Source organism: Melanaphis sacchari, unplaced genomic scaffold, assembly GCF_002803265.2.
Source record: "Melanaphis sacchari strain LSU unplaced genomic scaffold, SCAv2.0 Contig88_pilon_pilon, whole genome shotgun sequence".
In the NCBI taxonomy this organism is placed as follows: Eukaryota; Metazoa; Arthropoda; class Insecta; order Hemiptera; family Aphididae; genus Melanaphis; species Melanaphis sacchari.
In genome coordinates, this window is record NW_020271625.1 from 145,078 (window position 1) to 161,678 (window position 16,601).

The window sequence follows — 16,601 nt, forward strand, 5'->3', positions numbered from 1 at the left end:
TTTGGAGGGAGAACTTTGTTTTGGAGTAAATATAGTTGTTTGATAAATGATCCGAGAAATTTCATATTCGTTCATAATCTGGTCAAATACTTCCTAAACTGTTTGTAAAAAAAAAATGTTCAACTTTGTTTGGCGGTAAAAATGGAAGTCGAAGAAAATATTTTAGGTAATTACCTTACTACATTTTTTTTATAATCACCATTTAATTCTGAATTTAGGAAATTACGGAACCCGCCGTATTACGATTAATTTTTTAATTTTTTACGGACTAACTCTACATACCTAAATCCGATTCCAATAAAATATTTTATTCACTTGGAACCAATTCGTACACAATTAAGAACTTCATTTATTTTCGAACCCAACTCTGATGCAGCTAATGTATAATATGTATAATACATATTATATTTTGGTGGATACGCCCATCTCAATGAGAGTTTTATTTTCCGATTTACAAAACAATTTTACAAAAGTTTCTGACTATAACTGTATATTTAATATTATTACACCTCAGTGCTTTTTAATTTGTCCCCATATTTTTCGCCTACTTATAAATTTCTAATTGTATGATTAAAAACATGACCGTAGCACTCTGCTGCAGAACATATAGTGTTTTTTCTGTTCGCCGTTACAAAGCTCATCGGTCTGGTAACGAAAAAGATTTTAAACAATGCATTATTACAAAAAATATACCTACTTTTACATAGTAAGTAAAATTTCAAACATGCCTGTTTATACAATGTCTGCTTAGCGTTGTCGCCTTTCCAACACTTTCTGCAAACCCTGACCCATAAATACGTTTCTGTTTTGGACAATAACAATTTTTTGTGCTTTGCATTTATGTGTGCGTTTTACTTTATAATAACATTATAGGTACACCTACCTATATCTACGCAACGCATGGTCTTGTAAAAATTCGTTTAAAGTTTTTTGACATGTATATTATTATTTTTTTAACAAATAATAATAGTTTCTATGTTATATTGTATATGTAATAGGTGTGCAGCCTTTGCGCGACGCAACACGAAGCGAATAAAAAGACGAAACAAATTTAACAACTTTGAACCCTATTTAATATGTTTGTTCACGTATGAAGGTAACTCATGACTTAGTGTGGTACGTACATATTATATTGTACTACTACTACTACTATTACTTCCAAAGTACTCACTTCACTAATAATTCTCTTCTAAATATGTGCTCTCAGTTTGTTTCATTTTATTTTCGGGAACGTTCCATGCCGATAACTTTTAAAGTGAATTTTTCTCGTTAGCTTATATGCACTACAAGTCGAACCGGGAAAAAACAGAATAGTTAAGAATGTTACCTCCTCCCACAACATCAATGCAATGTTTTTCCACTCCAAATTACTTCAATACAGCTTATATAACTATACAAATACACTTATATTATTATATATAATAAATATCATCGTACTTTATTGGCGCATGCCGAAGAATTCCATTTAATCCGAAAACTTTTTGGTTCTCAACTTCCCGACTTATATGAACGTTGCCTGTTTCCAACTCCTGCAGCACACACACACACATATATATTATATATATATATAAGTATATCTATGGACAAACCAATGCCGATTCATTTGTTTGAAAATAGCGTTTGAAACTTCATAAAAACACTCCGTGTACAAGCAATAAGCATGTATATACATAAGAATATAATATTATTATATATGCATTTGTACTTTGTATAAGCAGTCGAACTTCATTATTTTCGCTCCGAGTGGTATTATTAATCAAGCACGCTTATCTCACTTTTGTCTTTAAAAAATAAATTATTCAAATCCAGATCTTTGAATTTGAAAGTGTACTTAAGAACTATATTTTAACATAAATCTTTAGATCATTTAAACCGTTCTGTGGTTATACAAGCTTACTATTATTTTTTTAAATAAAACCGATTATTAGTTAAACGTTTTAGTATAGTTATTGAGAAAAAACTTGACTTTGCGTATTAGGGATGTAATAGTTTCTTGATAATAAATTGTGAGATAAGGAGGCTTTGATGCTTTGGAAATCATAGACATTAATATTAAACTATAATAAAATATTATAATTTGTAAAAAAAAATTGACTAAAAAAAAACTATTTATACTAAATTTGTATTTTATGTAAAAATATTATTAACAACTAAATTATTACAGAATTTTTAGTACACAAGGTTTAATAATTCGGAAACTATTTCTTCAATTTATGTACTCGTACATCAGTATAACAAAAAGAAATAAATAAATAATCGGTTTAACAGTTTACTGTAAAACAGTATGGATTTTTTCTTTGAAAAAAGCGGTTTTATCGCTATAGGATAAGCACTCCTTGAATGGAATAAAAAATCTAAATATTTTCACGTAAATAAAAACATTAAAAATCGAGATTTTAATAAATTAATACTGACTGATCTATTTAACGTAAAACTCTCGTTATTTCAAAAAGCACTTACATTTTTATAAATATTTTTTTTACTTTTGAATGCCAACATATATTTTCAGTTTTATATTCCACAGCAAAATATTATTTAGACTATTTTGATAAATTCAAATTATATTTGGACTTTGGACAAGTAAATCTGTACCATACTTAACTCTTTTAAACTTTAAATACATATAATTCTTCAAAATTTGATTTTTATGTAAACAGTTTGAAAAATATTTAAATATATTTTTTTTAACGACTTAAAATAATAGGATAAAAAATATTTTAAAAAACGTTTATATTTTTTTGAAATAATAAGCGTCCGAGTTGAATGGATTACATGGTATAAAACATTGAGATGAACATGTTTCGTGAAATGCTATATATACACGTATACGTTCTGATATTAGATTGTGATTGAACGCAATATGCTGTATAAAACCGATCAGTTATTGTCATTTTGTTAATATTATTATTTCGAACCGTCCACTCGCATATACATGAGTGTGTATCACAATAGGCAGCAAATATACGAAATATTATTATTATTATTATTATTATTATTATTACTCTCTGAATATAAAATTGTATCTTAGGACGAGATACAATATAAACGTATAACAAGGGTAGCTTAAAGCTCGTTATATATACCTAGGATATTGACCTATACATATATATATATATATATATATAGAAAGAAAGAGAGATAAAATATGAATGTATCTGATACCGGAAGTCGTTCTATGCATATAATATAATATGAATTAATAACAGCACACGCCATATAAATATACATACAATATTTCGTATATTGTCATATTAAATATTATTATTTAATATCACATATAAAATATTATATTATTATATATAATATTTAATATGTTTACAGTATCGGCCATCTTGTGGCATATAATTCGAATTCGTGTCTTTTCGTCGAGATTATTAAATAATAAATTGTATTAATAATAATAATACTAATAATCATGACGAAAGATCACAGAAAAGAAAATATAGAAAGTTCTATTACGTATATAGGTATGATATGCTTAAGATTTGTATATTTATGATTCAGGTATGATTCGGAAGTTACCGATGGTATATACAATAAGAATAATATTAAATTATACAAATATAAGAATATATGAAAATTCGTTTTTTTATATTATGTTCTTCATCGACAGAAATATTTTATATAATATTTACATAAATGTACGTGCCCACTGAACGCCGTCATTATTGTGCCGGTTTTATACAGATATAATATATATTATAATATTGATTTTTTTCCGCCCATTTCGATATACGCTCATACGATATCTCGCGAGTCTGCTGCGGCAAAAGGTTTAAAATTTAAATATACGCCTATATAAAATCAAAATACAACGAATTTGGCATGCGCGCAACAATATTACATTAAATTATTATCGTTTACCATGAAATATATGAATATATATTTTACGTAGGTATAGCGTTTTAAGTAGCTGGTACCGCATCTCAGGCCGCATTAAGAGTCAATAGCCAAAAGTGTATTTAGAAAATAATATTGTTCTAGGCAATCACTCTTTTCCTGCCACTTAAAAATATAATAAAATTAAGCCCTTTTTGTCAACCAACACCAATGCTCGTAAACATGTTATAAATAATCATAGTAATCAATCAAAAACGATAGTTTTGACGCTACTTTATGCGTATACAAATTTAAAAATAACATTTACCTACCTACGGTGAATTTGTGTTTACTTTGTCTCGAACGCCTATATACATTATATTCATTATACTATTGCTAGTTACTACAACATAATATATTAATATACAAGATGATTCACCAAATATGTTCAACTCTTTTTTCTTCAATAATATATTTATTCAAAATCTGATTTTTGAATTTTTTTCGTAAAAATTCTTGAGAGTTTCGTATTACTATACATAAAAAGTTTTCTGTGGAAACATTACAAACTTTTGTTTTTTAAACAAAAGCCTCCATTTCTTTTTTCTACAGCCAAAACATTTAGTAAATAATTTTTCTAAAAATAGTCATGTATCAAAATTAAAATTTGAATGATAAGTTTTTAAGTTATTTAATTTGCAGTACTGCTAAAGGATAATAAGTTCATCATAATGTTGGATTTAGAAAATATGGTGATTTTAAAATGTTAGTAATTAATTCTTTAACATGAAAAAAACTAGAACCAATATCTAATTTATGTTTTTGTTTAATCATTTTTAAGGGTTATTATCTTTAGTATAAACATATTAATGATCGAAATTACTATTCGTTTGAACTTTGATCTTGGTGTATCAAAATGTTCAAAAAAATTATCAAATAATTTACAGTAAGAAAGAGAAGTCTCGTTTTGAAAAAACAGAAGGTTATATAACTACAGAATACTTCTTAAGTATTACGAAAAATATTAATAATTTAAAAATACAGTATCAAAGTTTCACAATTTAAATAAATTTATTATTAGAGGAAATAGTATGCGTGACTATTGTTGATGAATCACTCTCTATATGTAGACTTACAGTAGATACCGTATGTATCTAACCCATCTACTTACGACCTAACTTTATACGCACACTGCAGATCGTTAGATAACAAATTTCTAACGACCTGAAAGCACATAAAAGCATTCCTAAGCGACGTTACAATATAACGCGCACTCTGTACGCACATAACATAATATAATTCAATATATACGTCATATATCATATAAGTCATAACTATAAACAATTAAACGTTGTATTGTGCGCGTGTACATATATTATTATTTTTACTATTATTACCAATATAACTATTATATTATTATAATGCTAATCCGTTTTTTTTCTTTTCTTTCTTTTTTCATGCTAATTTCAGGAGTGAAATGTGAGTACCTATCAGTAAATCTATTTTGTGCTTACATTTTACAATATGTAGTTATTTTAATAATATTATATTGTATGTAGTCGTTGTTGATTGTTATACAAAAGCACGAGTGAAATATCACATATTGTATTGTATTATATTATAATATATATTAGATGTAAGTAGTATACACTAGATACCTAGAATCCGAAAAAAATAGTTCGTAGTAACAACTAGTAGAATTTTTTTTTTTTTTTTTATTCACCCCAATTCACTGAATATGACATGCCATGAAACGAAATGGCATATATGTGCCACAATTTCAATTTCAGTTATCGTAATCTATCTATTAAATTAGTAAAATACATCATTACAATACATTATGATTATTTCAAAATGTTTATTTGTAAGAAATTTAACACTTAAGACTCCATATACATTTAATTTGTTACTTAATTTATTCATCGAATACATTGCATTGGATGATTTTTACTAAAAATTATAAGCATAAAAGCTTCTAAATTATTTTTACTCGTCGAATCTAGAGCAAGTTATGTTAACTTTTATAATTAAAAATGAATATCCACAAACAACTAGTTCAAGTTCTAAAATAAATATTTAAATCAATGCAGTTAAATGATAGTTAAAAGCTTTACTTAAGTTGAAAAAGCGTAAAAAAATATAGTTGTATGCAAATTTTAAGGTTGATATACATCAGTACATCATATAACTTAAATACTCCATTAAAACGCCAAAACAAGAAATATCACAATTTTTACAAAGTTTGTTTCGTTCTCAAAAATATATTTATAAATAGGTTTAAAATTGAGTTTATATTTGATAGATTATATAATTGATGTTTATATTTCTTATTAGAGGTTTTTGATGTCATAAAAATTATAAGAATCAAGTGATGGTTTTTAAATTTTATTCCTAGTTGAACCAAAATTTAAAAACTATAAATGTACATAATTCATAGTAATATCTTTGTTGATTTGTTTGAGTTGAAGCTAAGCACATAAAATATATTTCAGAAAAATAATTTTTAAAATTATCAAAATGACAAACGTGGTATATCTAAATATATATGATTATTTTTTATGAATCTTCTTTCAACACTTTTAATAACTTTATTCATCAAGTATGATGTTTTTATAAATTTCAACAATACATTTTTTCATTAATTATGTACAAACTACTTATGTATCACTTTTAGTTAATTGAGTCAATATATACCTACTTACACAATATTTAACTTGTAAAATGGAATTTAGTAAAAAAAAAAAATAAATAATACTGTCATAAAATATTTATTAAGTGGCAGATTACCACTTCAAGTGATGTATGGTTTCTTATTTTGACAATAAAAGAATATTTTTGAGAAAATTGGTATTTATTTTTAAAAAGAACTCTTTTTTTAAGTACAAAAATTAACTTTTCCAACGTAATCAAAGTTTTTAAACTAAAATAATATACTCTGGTGGATAAGGAGGTATACTATTTTATATTTACTATACATACTTGTATTAAACACGGTCATAGAGAATAATTATTTTTTTATTTTTCAATTAATTATTACATTTAATATGAAAATTACTTTTTTGAGTAAGTTCTTCGAAAAAAAAAATATGTTCATATAATACTTACCTCTTACTTGTTTGATTATTTTGTTTAAAGTTTTTATTACTATTGTGTATAGTTTGCATCACGACAAAAGCTCTCCGTCCTCCAAAAAAAAAAAAACTCATGCCTCCAATAATTTCGACAGCAACACCACTTAGTATACTAACTATAATTTTAAAATTAGAACTTTCAGTTCTTTTTTCAGAATCCAATTAGTTAGGGACCTACAAGACTTTGACATTTTTCCATGGTTATTTTGTATTAATAACATTTTATTTTTAGGATAAACTTTTCAAGCCATTTTATATATTCAATATTTATACAAGATTTATACTTAAATAAATGATTTCAACATTTTTTATTTATTTATCTTTTTTTTTCAGATAATTTCTTTCAGAAATGTTGCTCAATTTTGTTTTGGCTTTTTATTTTTATGTCAACTGAAATTCGCCTTGCTACCATCTATGGTTTTTTTTTTTTTTTGTAGACATTTAATCAACAAAATTAAATTAAACCAACGCTAACAACTTTGTAATTTATTATTTTTTTTTCTGAGATTCTCCGTAAACATTAGTGCTATACTATGTTTTTACTTTTTAATACTCCATAAAATATAGGTTTTATATAGGTTGGTAGGTAGAATCTTTATATTTGTTGCAATCTTTTAATTTTTAATTCTTAGTTTTTACTTTTCTGATTTTCAAAGAAGTCTTATAGAAATTACATTAAAATAAAAATAAAATGTATTGCTTGAAATAAGTGTATACTTATAATATTTATATAAATACCATAAAATACTTATGTGTTATTTTAATTGTGCGTGAACTGTAAAATTGCTTTTTAAAGTTAATAATTATTTTTAATGGGAAGATACTTATTTCCTAAGTAGTATGTTTATATGAAACCCTGTTACTTTATTTAATTAGTCTACCTAGTATTTATTATGCGACATAGATTTGAATAATATTTAAACAATATTAATACCAATATAGCGATTATGCATTGAAATATAACTGTTAGATTAATAAAAACAATATAAATCATTTTAAAAATTTACCGTAAAATTAATTACTCAAACTATTCTACATTGGTGTTTCATTATCGATTTTTTTCATTGTTTGCATTCATTAATGCAAAAATCTTAATTAAAATTTGTAATGGTAGATTTTACGACAGCAGTGCGATCAAATATATTTTTTATTATTTTTAAATATGCACTACATATCAAAAGCCTTATGACAGGTCACTAGAGGACTTAATATATTATTTACACTATTCATTACTTTATATTGTAAAATTCAATCTATAACCAAAACTTAAAAAGTCAATAAATTATTTTTTCATTTTCTTTTTAAATAAACTTTAAAAAATAATATATTAATTTAGTGATATTGACGATATTAAATTACATATTATATATAACGTAGAAGTATAGAAGTTAAATTATGCACAAATGATAATATAAGAATACTATATTTGAATACTACATCGAGGAAATTTGTATGCTGTTAAGTGAATTGGTGATGAAGATGAAAAATTTGATCGATACAGAAATAGATTTTGGGTCCTGATTGAGTAATATAGAAAGTAATTCAGTAAGCATACAATTTTCTCTGTTCTGGACTTTTTATATACGAAATTCAGTCAAAATATGTTTGATATCAATGTGGGACCTATAATTAGTAAATATTGGGGTGCTAACAATTTTTATCGTTATGTGACTAAAGTATAATATTATAAAATGTTCGCTTAATTAAAAATAACTGAAACTAGTTATCTTTAATAAAATAAAATAATATTAGTTTTATATCAATAATTTTGTTTATTATTATGCTTAAGACGTTAGTTTCCATTTAATCGTACACAGCTAATAGTCCAATTTTATTCAGCTAAATTGTTTTCGATTCGTTTCCAACAAATATCAAAACACAATTAAATTTAATGTAGTAGGTAACTAAAATACAAAGATAGATTTTTAATTTTTCAAATTTATTAGGTATTACGAGTAATACTCCACTAATATTTATTACAAAATCTTTCTATACACATATAGAAATTCTCTTCAAAAATTCATTGCAATGAGTAATGTAGAAATATAAATTGTATAATGTAGATATCTATGTATTTATATTTTTCTTAAAAAATTACCTCTGTCGTATAAATAAACTATAATAATAACTAATATGAATTATTGTATTCATACACGTTTATAAAGGTTTTTTCAGAACAACTCGCAATATATATATATATTCATACTTTTTTTTTATTGCTTAGAGTCGAAACCAAAACTCTAAATAATATTTTATTTCTATTTTTTTTTCTAAAGTCATAAAATATTTTGTAATTTTAATAAGCTAACGAAAATATATGATATTAAATATGTTTATGGTCCTACAGGGTTTTATTGGGTAAACGCGTATATAGTTATGAATCGCGCGTATTTTTAATACGTTTTTGGTAGATCGTTCGATGTAAAACGAGATTTCATATATATATACGAAATGACGTTATTCAATATTTGGCAAGCAATATAATACTTGGTAAATTATTATTTAGCCACCGCCTTTCGATGACGATAATATTGTATGCGGCCCGCGACCCTTTGAAACACGACGAGACGTTTGTTATAATATATTAAGCATATGTGAATCAAGTGAAACAGAAACATGTTGGCTGGCGAATATTGCGTAGAAATGTCGCCGAATAACTTAAGATGTTTATGTGTATGAGGTAAACAACGATTTCGAAAATTTTGCAAATAGAACGATTAGTGTGCATTTTAAATGACCTACAAAGCAGTATGCTTAATACCTATTTAAAAACATGATTTACCAAGCATACTCGCCCTCGTTTTTCATTTAATAATAAATTTATTTAAATTCTGATTTTTAGATTTCTTAAACGTACTTAAGGATGATATTTTTAATAACTTTAACATTTATATTATCGTTAAGTGATACAAACTTAATTTTTAAATTTGATCCAACATTTTTTACAGTTGATTGTGAAGTACCTATACGTTGAAAAAAACCTTTAAATTCGATACATCAAAATTTAAATATAAAAACTAATAGTTTCTCAGTTATGAAAATGTTACACTTAAGATAATAGTCATAGTTTAGAATTTACATCATTCAAACCCACTATAATGAACCTTTTATCCTTAGTATACAAAGTTAAATAACTTAAAAAATACTCGTTTGAATTTTGATTTTGATAGTTAAAGTTTGTTTTAAGTTATCCACTAAATAATTTTCACAGACATTTTTCAAGTGGATAATGTAAAACTATTTAAAAAATTTAAAATACAGTTTTAAATATATTTAAAAATTCTAAAAAATCATATTTTTTCACTATTGAAGAAATAAAAAAGATTGATCATGTTTAGTGAATTGGTGTGCCATGTACAATATGGTATATTTCTCTAGCTTTGCAATATTGGCAGTATAAAAATATTGATAAAATATTTAATAGACAATCTAATTATTGCGCATCGCGTTATTTAGAATAATGATGTAAATTAAAAAAATATATTTATTCTAACACTCACTCAATATAAAATCGCACCGGTTAAAAACCATTAAGGATGGGCATAACTAATTAAATCTTTAAAATTTTAAGTCAAGTTAAAACTTTATTTTTTTTAGCTTAGTTTAATTCATTGTCCGAAACCTATCGCTTTTTTTAGTTAATTTAAAAATAATCAACTACCTAAGTCAAACATTTCAAAAAAAAAAAAAATGGAAATCTGAACAATAAATAAAAAAAATTACTATTTCAGTAGGTATAAATACATAAAATTATGAACGATATAAAATATACCCATAACATTTTTCACATACTTTAAAAATATTTTAAAAATTTAGTTTTTTTATTTACTTATCTATACTGCTTATATATTTGATATGTGGAAACTTTTTATTATTACAAAACGATTAAAAAATGTAATTGACACGCGTATTGCGTAATATGTATAAATGTAGGCTTGTAATAAAATATAATAGAAGGTACATGATATACTGGGAAATTATAAAATGCCCAATAAAATTATCAATTAGATTGTTTATTGCTCTGGTTTGGTTAGTTTTTTAAAGTATAGATATAGATACTTTATGAAAAACACTTTATTTTCATACACGAACGATAATATAAATATTAAACACGTAGTATACTTTATAGAAAGTAGTAGTGTATTATAAAAATGCATTTTTTTTTTTTATGAATTATGATTGGATAATATATAAATTAAGGATACAGCATGACATCTGACATAATAATTAATGTATTTAAATGGAATTTCAATGTAATATTGTTAAATTTTCCAGTCATGCCTTTTATCCACTGTAGATGACAGGTTATAGTTATTAAATTTGTGTAAGTATATGCATATGCGTGTGTCATAAACATATATATATTAGTGTCGACTATCGAGACATATTTTGGATGTTTGTATATCGAAGAAAACAAAAAATAGCTAAGATTTTGGGAGCGGCTGCATGCTTGCCCTTAACGTCGCCTCTGCCTTGCACATACCTAAATGTTATATAAATACATAATATTATACATTGCACGATATTATGTTTTTTTCTTATTGTTTTGCTCACTGCTCCTTTTTAGAATTATTTAGTTTCGATTTTGTTCCATTATTGCGTTACGAACATCCATTAAACGATCTAATATGGATCGATTGTATAATATATTATATTTTATGCTTCTAGATACGGACAATCAAAGAGTTATAATACATGTAAAAGACGTTAACGACGAGCCTCCGTACTTCATCAATCGGCCGCTGCCTATGCAAGCCGTGGTGCAGTTAAACGCGCCACCAAACACGCCGATATTCACTCTTCAAGCACGTGATCCAGACACCGATCACAGTATACATTATTTCATTGTCAGGGACAGAAGTATGTATCCGAGTACGGTCTCGATTAAAATATTAGAGAGTATAGAAAGACTCATCTATTAATTAGACAGATTTTTTAAATTATTATTTTAAAATTTCTATGAAAAAATTACTAACAAAAAACTTACCAATTATGTACACTTCATTAATACCTTTTTTTAGTACTTACTATATTAAAATTTACAACAAACAAAAAATGCGTACGCTTATTGAAAACATTTTGTTACAATTTTTTTGTTTGGTATACTTATTTTTGCTTTATTTATAAAAAAGTTTTTCCATCATTATCTCTTAACAAAAATTATATGGTTATAACTTATAATTTTATAATTTATAAAAATCTTTGTTAAAAAAAAAAAAAAATGTAATAGTAGTAATGACTTTTTAAGAATAACAATGTTGAAGTTATTGGAAATGAGATATTTAAACGAATAGTGGTAAAGTTCGGACAATGAAAAACAAAATTGAAATTTTGCTTATGAATACTTACAAATTTTTAACAATATTTTTAAACTGTCAGAGGTCAAAAATCTCTATGAAGCTTGACTAACTTTTTAAAATACATATATTGTATTATTTTTTCTATATTTATTATATTATACTTAAGTCTATACAAGCGTTTAAATAAATACAAAATTTAAATAATAGGAGAAATTAAAAATGAAGTAATATACAAAATTTTAGTTATTACAAAAACTAACGAATTACGCTTAACATATTGATATAGACAAAAACTTGTAGATGATAAAAAAAAAGCTAGGTTTCGAAGAAATTAGTTATGGTATACATGTTTATGGTTAAGTGAATCGGATGAACTTATAAACTTAGGTATAAATAAGCAACTTTCAATCAAAAATTACTTTATAATTATTAAAGAAATTTGAGTTTAAGATTTATAAATTTATAATTTGAATGTCTATAATCTGGATATTATGATAAATAAGGTTAGATAAACACGGGTGAGAAAAAATATTTGAGAAATGTGTCATGCACCATGAAGCTTAAGGGAAGCAAAAACCATTTAAATTATCAAGTTTTTCAAATAAATTTTTAATATTTTATTATTTGTAAACTCTATACGGTGTGAATAATATGATTATTTCGTCAACAGCCGGTGGGAGATTCGAGGTAGATGAGCGGTCAGGTGTCGTCCGAACTAGAGGAACCGACCCGTTTCAGTTGGACATGGAATATGTTTTGTACGTAAAAGCTGAAGACCAGAATGGTAGAGTGGATGAACGCCGTTTTCAGTCGACACCCGAAGAACGTTTATCGATCGTCGGTGGCAAAAGAGCTCCACAGTTTTATATGCAGTCATACGAAGCGGAAATACCGGAAAATCAACGAAAAGATTCTGAGTACGTATAAATGCAGTAATTTACTTATTTGTCGTGGTTTTAGGGGAGAAAAAAAATAAATCAGAAATGCAATGTGATGTGTTTTAAAATATTAATCATATTTTTTGCAGTATTATATCGGTAAAAGCTAAATCGTTTGCTGACCGAGAGATACGTTACACGCTTAAAGCCCAGGGTCAAGGCGCCGGGACGTTTAATATTGGACCAACATCTGGCATCGTGAAACTGGCTAAGGAATTGGATTTTGAGGATTTGAGACAACCACATGTGTACTCATTGATCGTCACTGCTACCGAGGATTCTGGTGGATTTTCAACGTCCGTTGAGGTATGTTTTATACACTTTACATTATAATATTAAATATTATTTTTAATATTTATTGGAGCTTAAATCAAAAGCAATAATAGTATACAATTAGGTACAATATTTTAATACATTATTTATGTTTATTAACATTAGGTGAAGGGGAAAATATACTTATTACCCTTAAATTAATTTATATATATATATATAAATTCCACCAAACTAACTAAATTGAAATAAACCAAATGCCCTCAACCTAATTTATTGCGGGTACTTTCAATATATTATTATAAATACAATCTAAGTAAAACATCTGGCGTAAAATAGAAGAGATAAATAAGTGAAGCACGACATTGTAGACATAGCTATATTATTAATATTAAATAATGAAAAATAAGTAACAGACCTAAATTGTTTTTTGTCAAAAAAAAAAAGAAAAAAGTTGTTTATGTTGCTTTCAACTGGTACATTTTTTTTTTTGCTGAAAACAGCCATCAAGGGTAATTAATCAATTAATTAAAAAATCAATACTCAGATTGGGGAGAAAGCGATTCCTTCGGTAGTTAACATAGGTGGCTCAACACCTTATGTCCGATCTCTCCAACCCGAAATATATAATACGTAATTTTACTATATTAATATGACACAACGTATATTATTTTCATATATTATTAGCTCACCATTCGCGTGACCGACGTCAACGATAATGCACCCAAGTTTGAGCTGCCAGATTATCAGGCACATAACGTGGACGAAGATATCCCGCTTGGGACTTCCATACTGAAAGTGAAAGCCATGGACGCAGACTCCGGTGAAAACGCCGAGATTGAGTATCATGTGAGCGATGATCATTTTGCAGTCGACGCTTCAGGAATCGTCAATAACAATAAGCAACTGGACGCCGATAACAATAACGCGTATTATGAATTCGTCTTGACAGCCAAGGACAAAGGTAAGGTCGTCTTTTTCAAAATTACTTTTAATAAAAGAATAATTTTTCTCGTTTAAAAACAATATAATGTTCACTTCCTTTGAACATTTCCCTGATCCAATTCAAGTCTCAGCTAGCAATCTGTGCAGATTTAATGCTAAATAGGAACCATTGTAATTTAGACTAAGTATCGAGAACAGTTTTTACTTGTCTATTATTGCCGTTAAAACTATTTATTTGTAGTTTAACATAGTTTGAAATGCATGTGTGTCTACCACCACCCGCCAACACAACCCTCATACTTTACTGAAACAATTATTATATATTATATCTTTCACGTGTATGACATCTATCATTATGATGATTATTGCATCCGGCACATATAATATGTCGTTATCATCCCGCCTTCCGATAAAATCGTATGATATAACAACCGCTACTGTTCAGTTGATTTAAGAATTGACCGAGAAAACAAATTATACTATCGAACAACAATAACAGTAATAAGTAAATAAGTCGGCTGTAAATAAAGCGTATACGCTGTATATTTTTAGAATGTATTTGGTTGTTGAGTAGGTCATTGTATGTATTGAATTTGAATTCAATAAAAAGTAATTGCATGTGAAATGTGATTCTCAGTGAACGAGACTGATGGATCAGCAACTATTTCTGAAGATAATTAATGTTCTATTTAATTTCATATAAAAAGCATATTTATTGTTTTCCCTAATCAAGTTGGTCAGTTGGTCGAATTAATTTTTGCCGAAATATCAAATTGCATATTTAAATAACTTATCAATGGCTTACCGTAAATGCCTTATTTAATACTTAAAAAAAATAATAGTATGTGTAATAACGCATTATATAGCATACAATTATTCTAAATATTTTTAAAGTTTCATTATGTGAAAATAATTATAATTCAAGTGATCGTAGAATAGTTATTCACTTATTATTTTTTGTTTTACAATGATGTAATTAAATTTTTTTGAAAAAAATCTTTTTTTCTGTGTTAATTTTGCTATAGTAATATTTGAACTTCAAATGGTGGTAATAATTAAATCATTAATATGTTCATGTACTTTTAATATTTTTAACCTATATTTATACCAAATTTCGAAGTACAACTCAAGTCTGTGAGAAATTGATAAAAATTAAAATTTATATCGTTCACAAACTGACTAATAGTGCATATACGATGAGAAAAATAAAATATTTTTATGCATAAAAGTTTGTAAAAATAAGTCAGCCTAGCTGAATCTGTAGCCTACTAAAATATTTTTTAGTGAATTATATTGAATTAATATTATATATATATTATATATATATAATTCGTGCAAAGTTATATATTTTATTATAAGTCATTTTTGAACATACCAATTTGAAAGTATTTATGAGAAATATCAGGTTAATAAGGAGAAAATATAAGTGCTATATTTCCTAAAAATGTGGTCATATATATAGTTGAGCTTATGGAAGTGAGCTACTACTCCCTTTATACGATATGTTCCATCTCGGTATAATATAAATTTGTACCCGAAGTTAACATAATTTTATTAATTAACGACACTGCACTGTCTACACTTATGTCAGAGGCAGACGATGGATGATTGTCGCCCGCATTATTTTATAGTGAGAATGACGATGATATGACGATATTTATTTTAATAATATAAAATAAACTACAATAACAAACGTGGCAACAACTATAACTATATGACTATGCATTTTTTTGTATATAAGGGGAACCTCCGAAGACAGGAACGGCTACCATAAGGATTTACACAAAAAACAAAAACGACGAAGAGCCAAAGTTTTCGCAGCAAGTTTACACGCCGAACGTTGACGAAAATGCCGGACCCAATACGCTTGTAACCACAGTGGTGGCTTCCGACAAAGATGGTGATAATGTCAGGTACACAATTTTATTCAACACGAATTTTATTAAACATAATATTATACACGTGTTGTTAAATAATAACTGTAAAATATATGAAGTATTGTAAAATATACTTTTTAAAAGTATTCAAGTACAGATAATTAGATACTTACGATGAAAAGTATTTTAACTACACATTTGAATACGAGTGTAAATTCTTACAATTTTTCTTTTTTATTGTATAAATTAACTGTACCAATATGTTTTAACGCATAACGACTGTTGTCTCGTATTATAACAACTATAATATATTATTTTAAA

General features: G+C 26.2%; 1 protein-coding gene across 4 annotated transcripts in view; it reads left to right on the top strand.

The window, feature by feature from the left end:
• LOC112602406 (neural-cadherin) overlaps positions 1-16,601 on the top strand; it is a 129,780-nt gene that overhangs the window by 68,856 nt on the left and 44,323 nt on the right. For 3 of the 4 annotated variants that reach the window (XM_025350467.1, XM_025350466.1, XM_025350468.1), the window contains exons 3-8: positions 5,290-5,298; positions 11,619-11,810; positions 12,921-13,167; positions 13,278-13,494; positions 14,146-14,422; positions 16,145-16,316. In XM_025350467.1, the coding sequence (XP_025206252.1) occupies positions 5,290-5,298; positions 11,619-11,810; positions 12,921-13,167; positions 13,278-13,494; positions 14,146-14,422; positions 16,145-16,316 (1,114 nt within the window). The remainder of the gene's footprint in view (positions 1-5,289; positions 5,299-11,618; positions 11,811-12,920; positions 13,168-13,277; positions 13,495-14,145; positions 14,423-16,144; positions 16,317-16,601) is intronic. The other variant, XM_025350470.1, reaches the window with a different exon arrangement.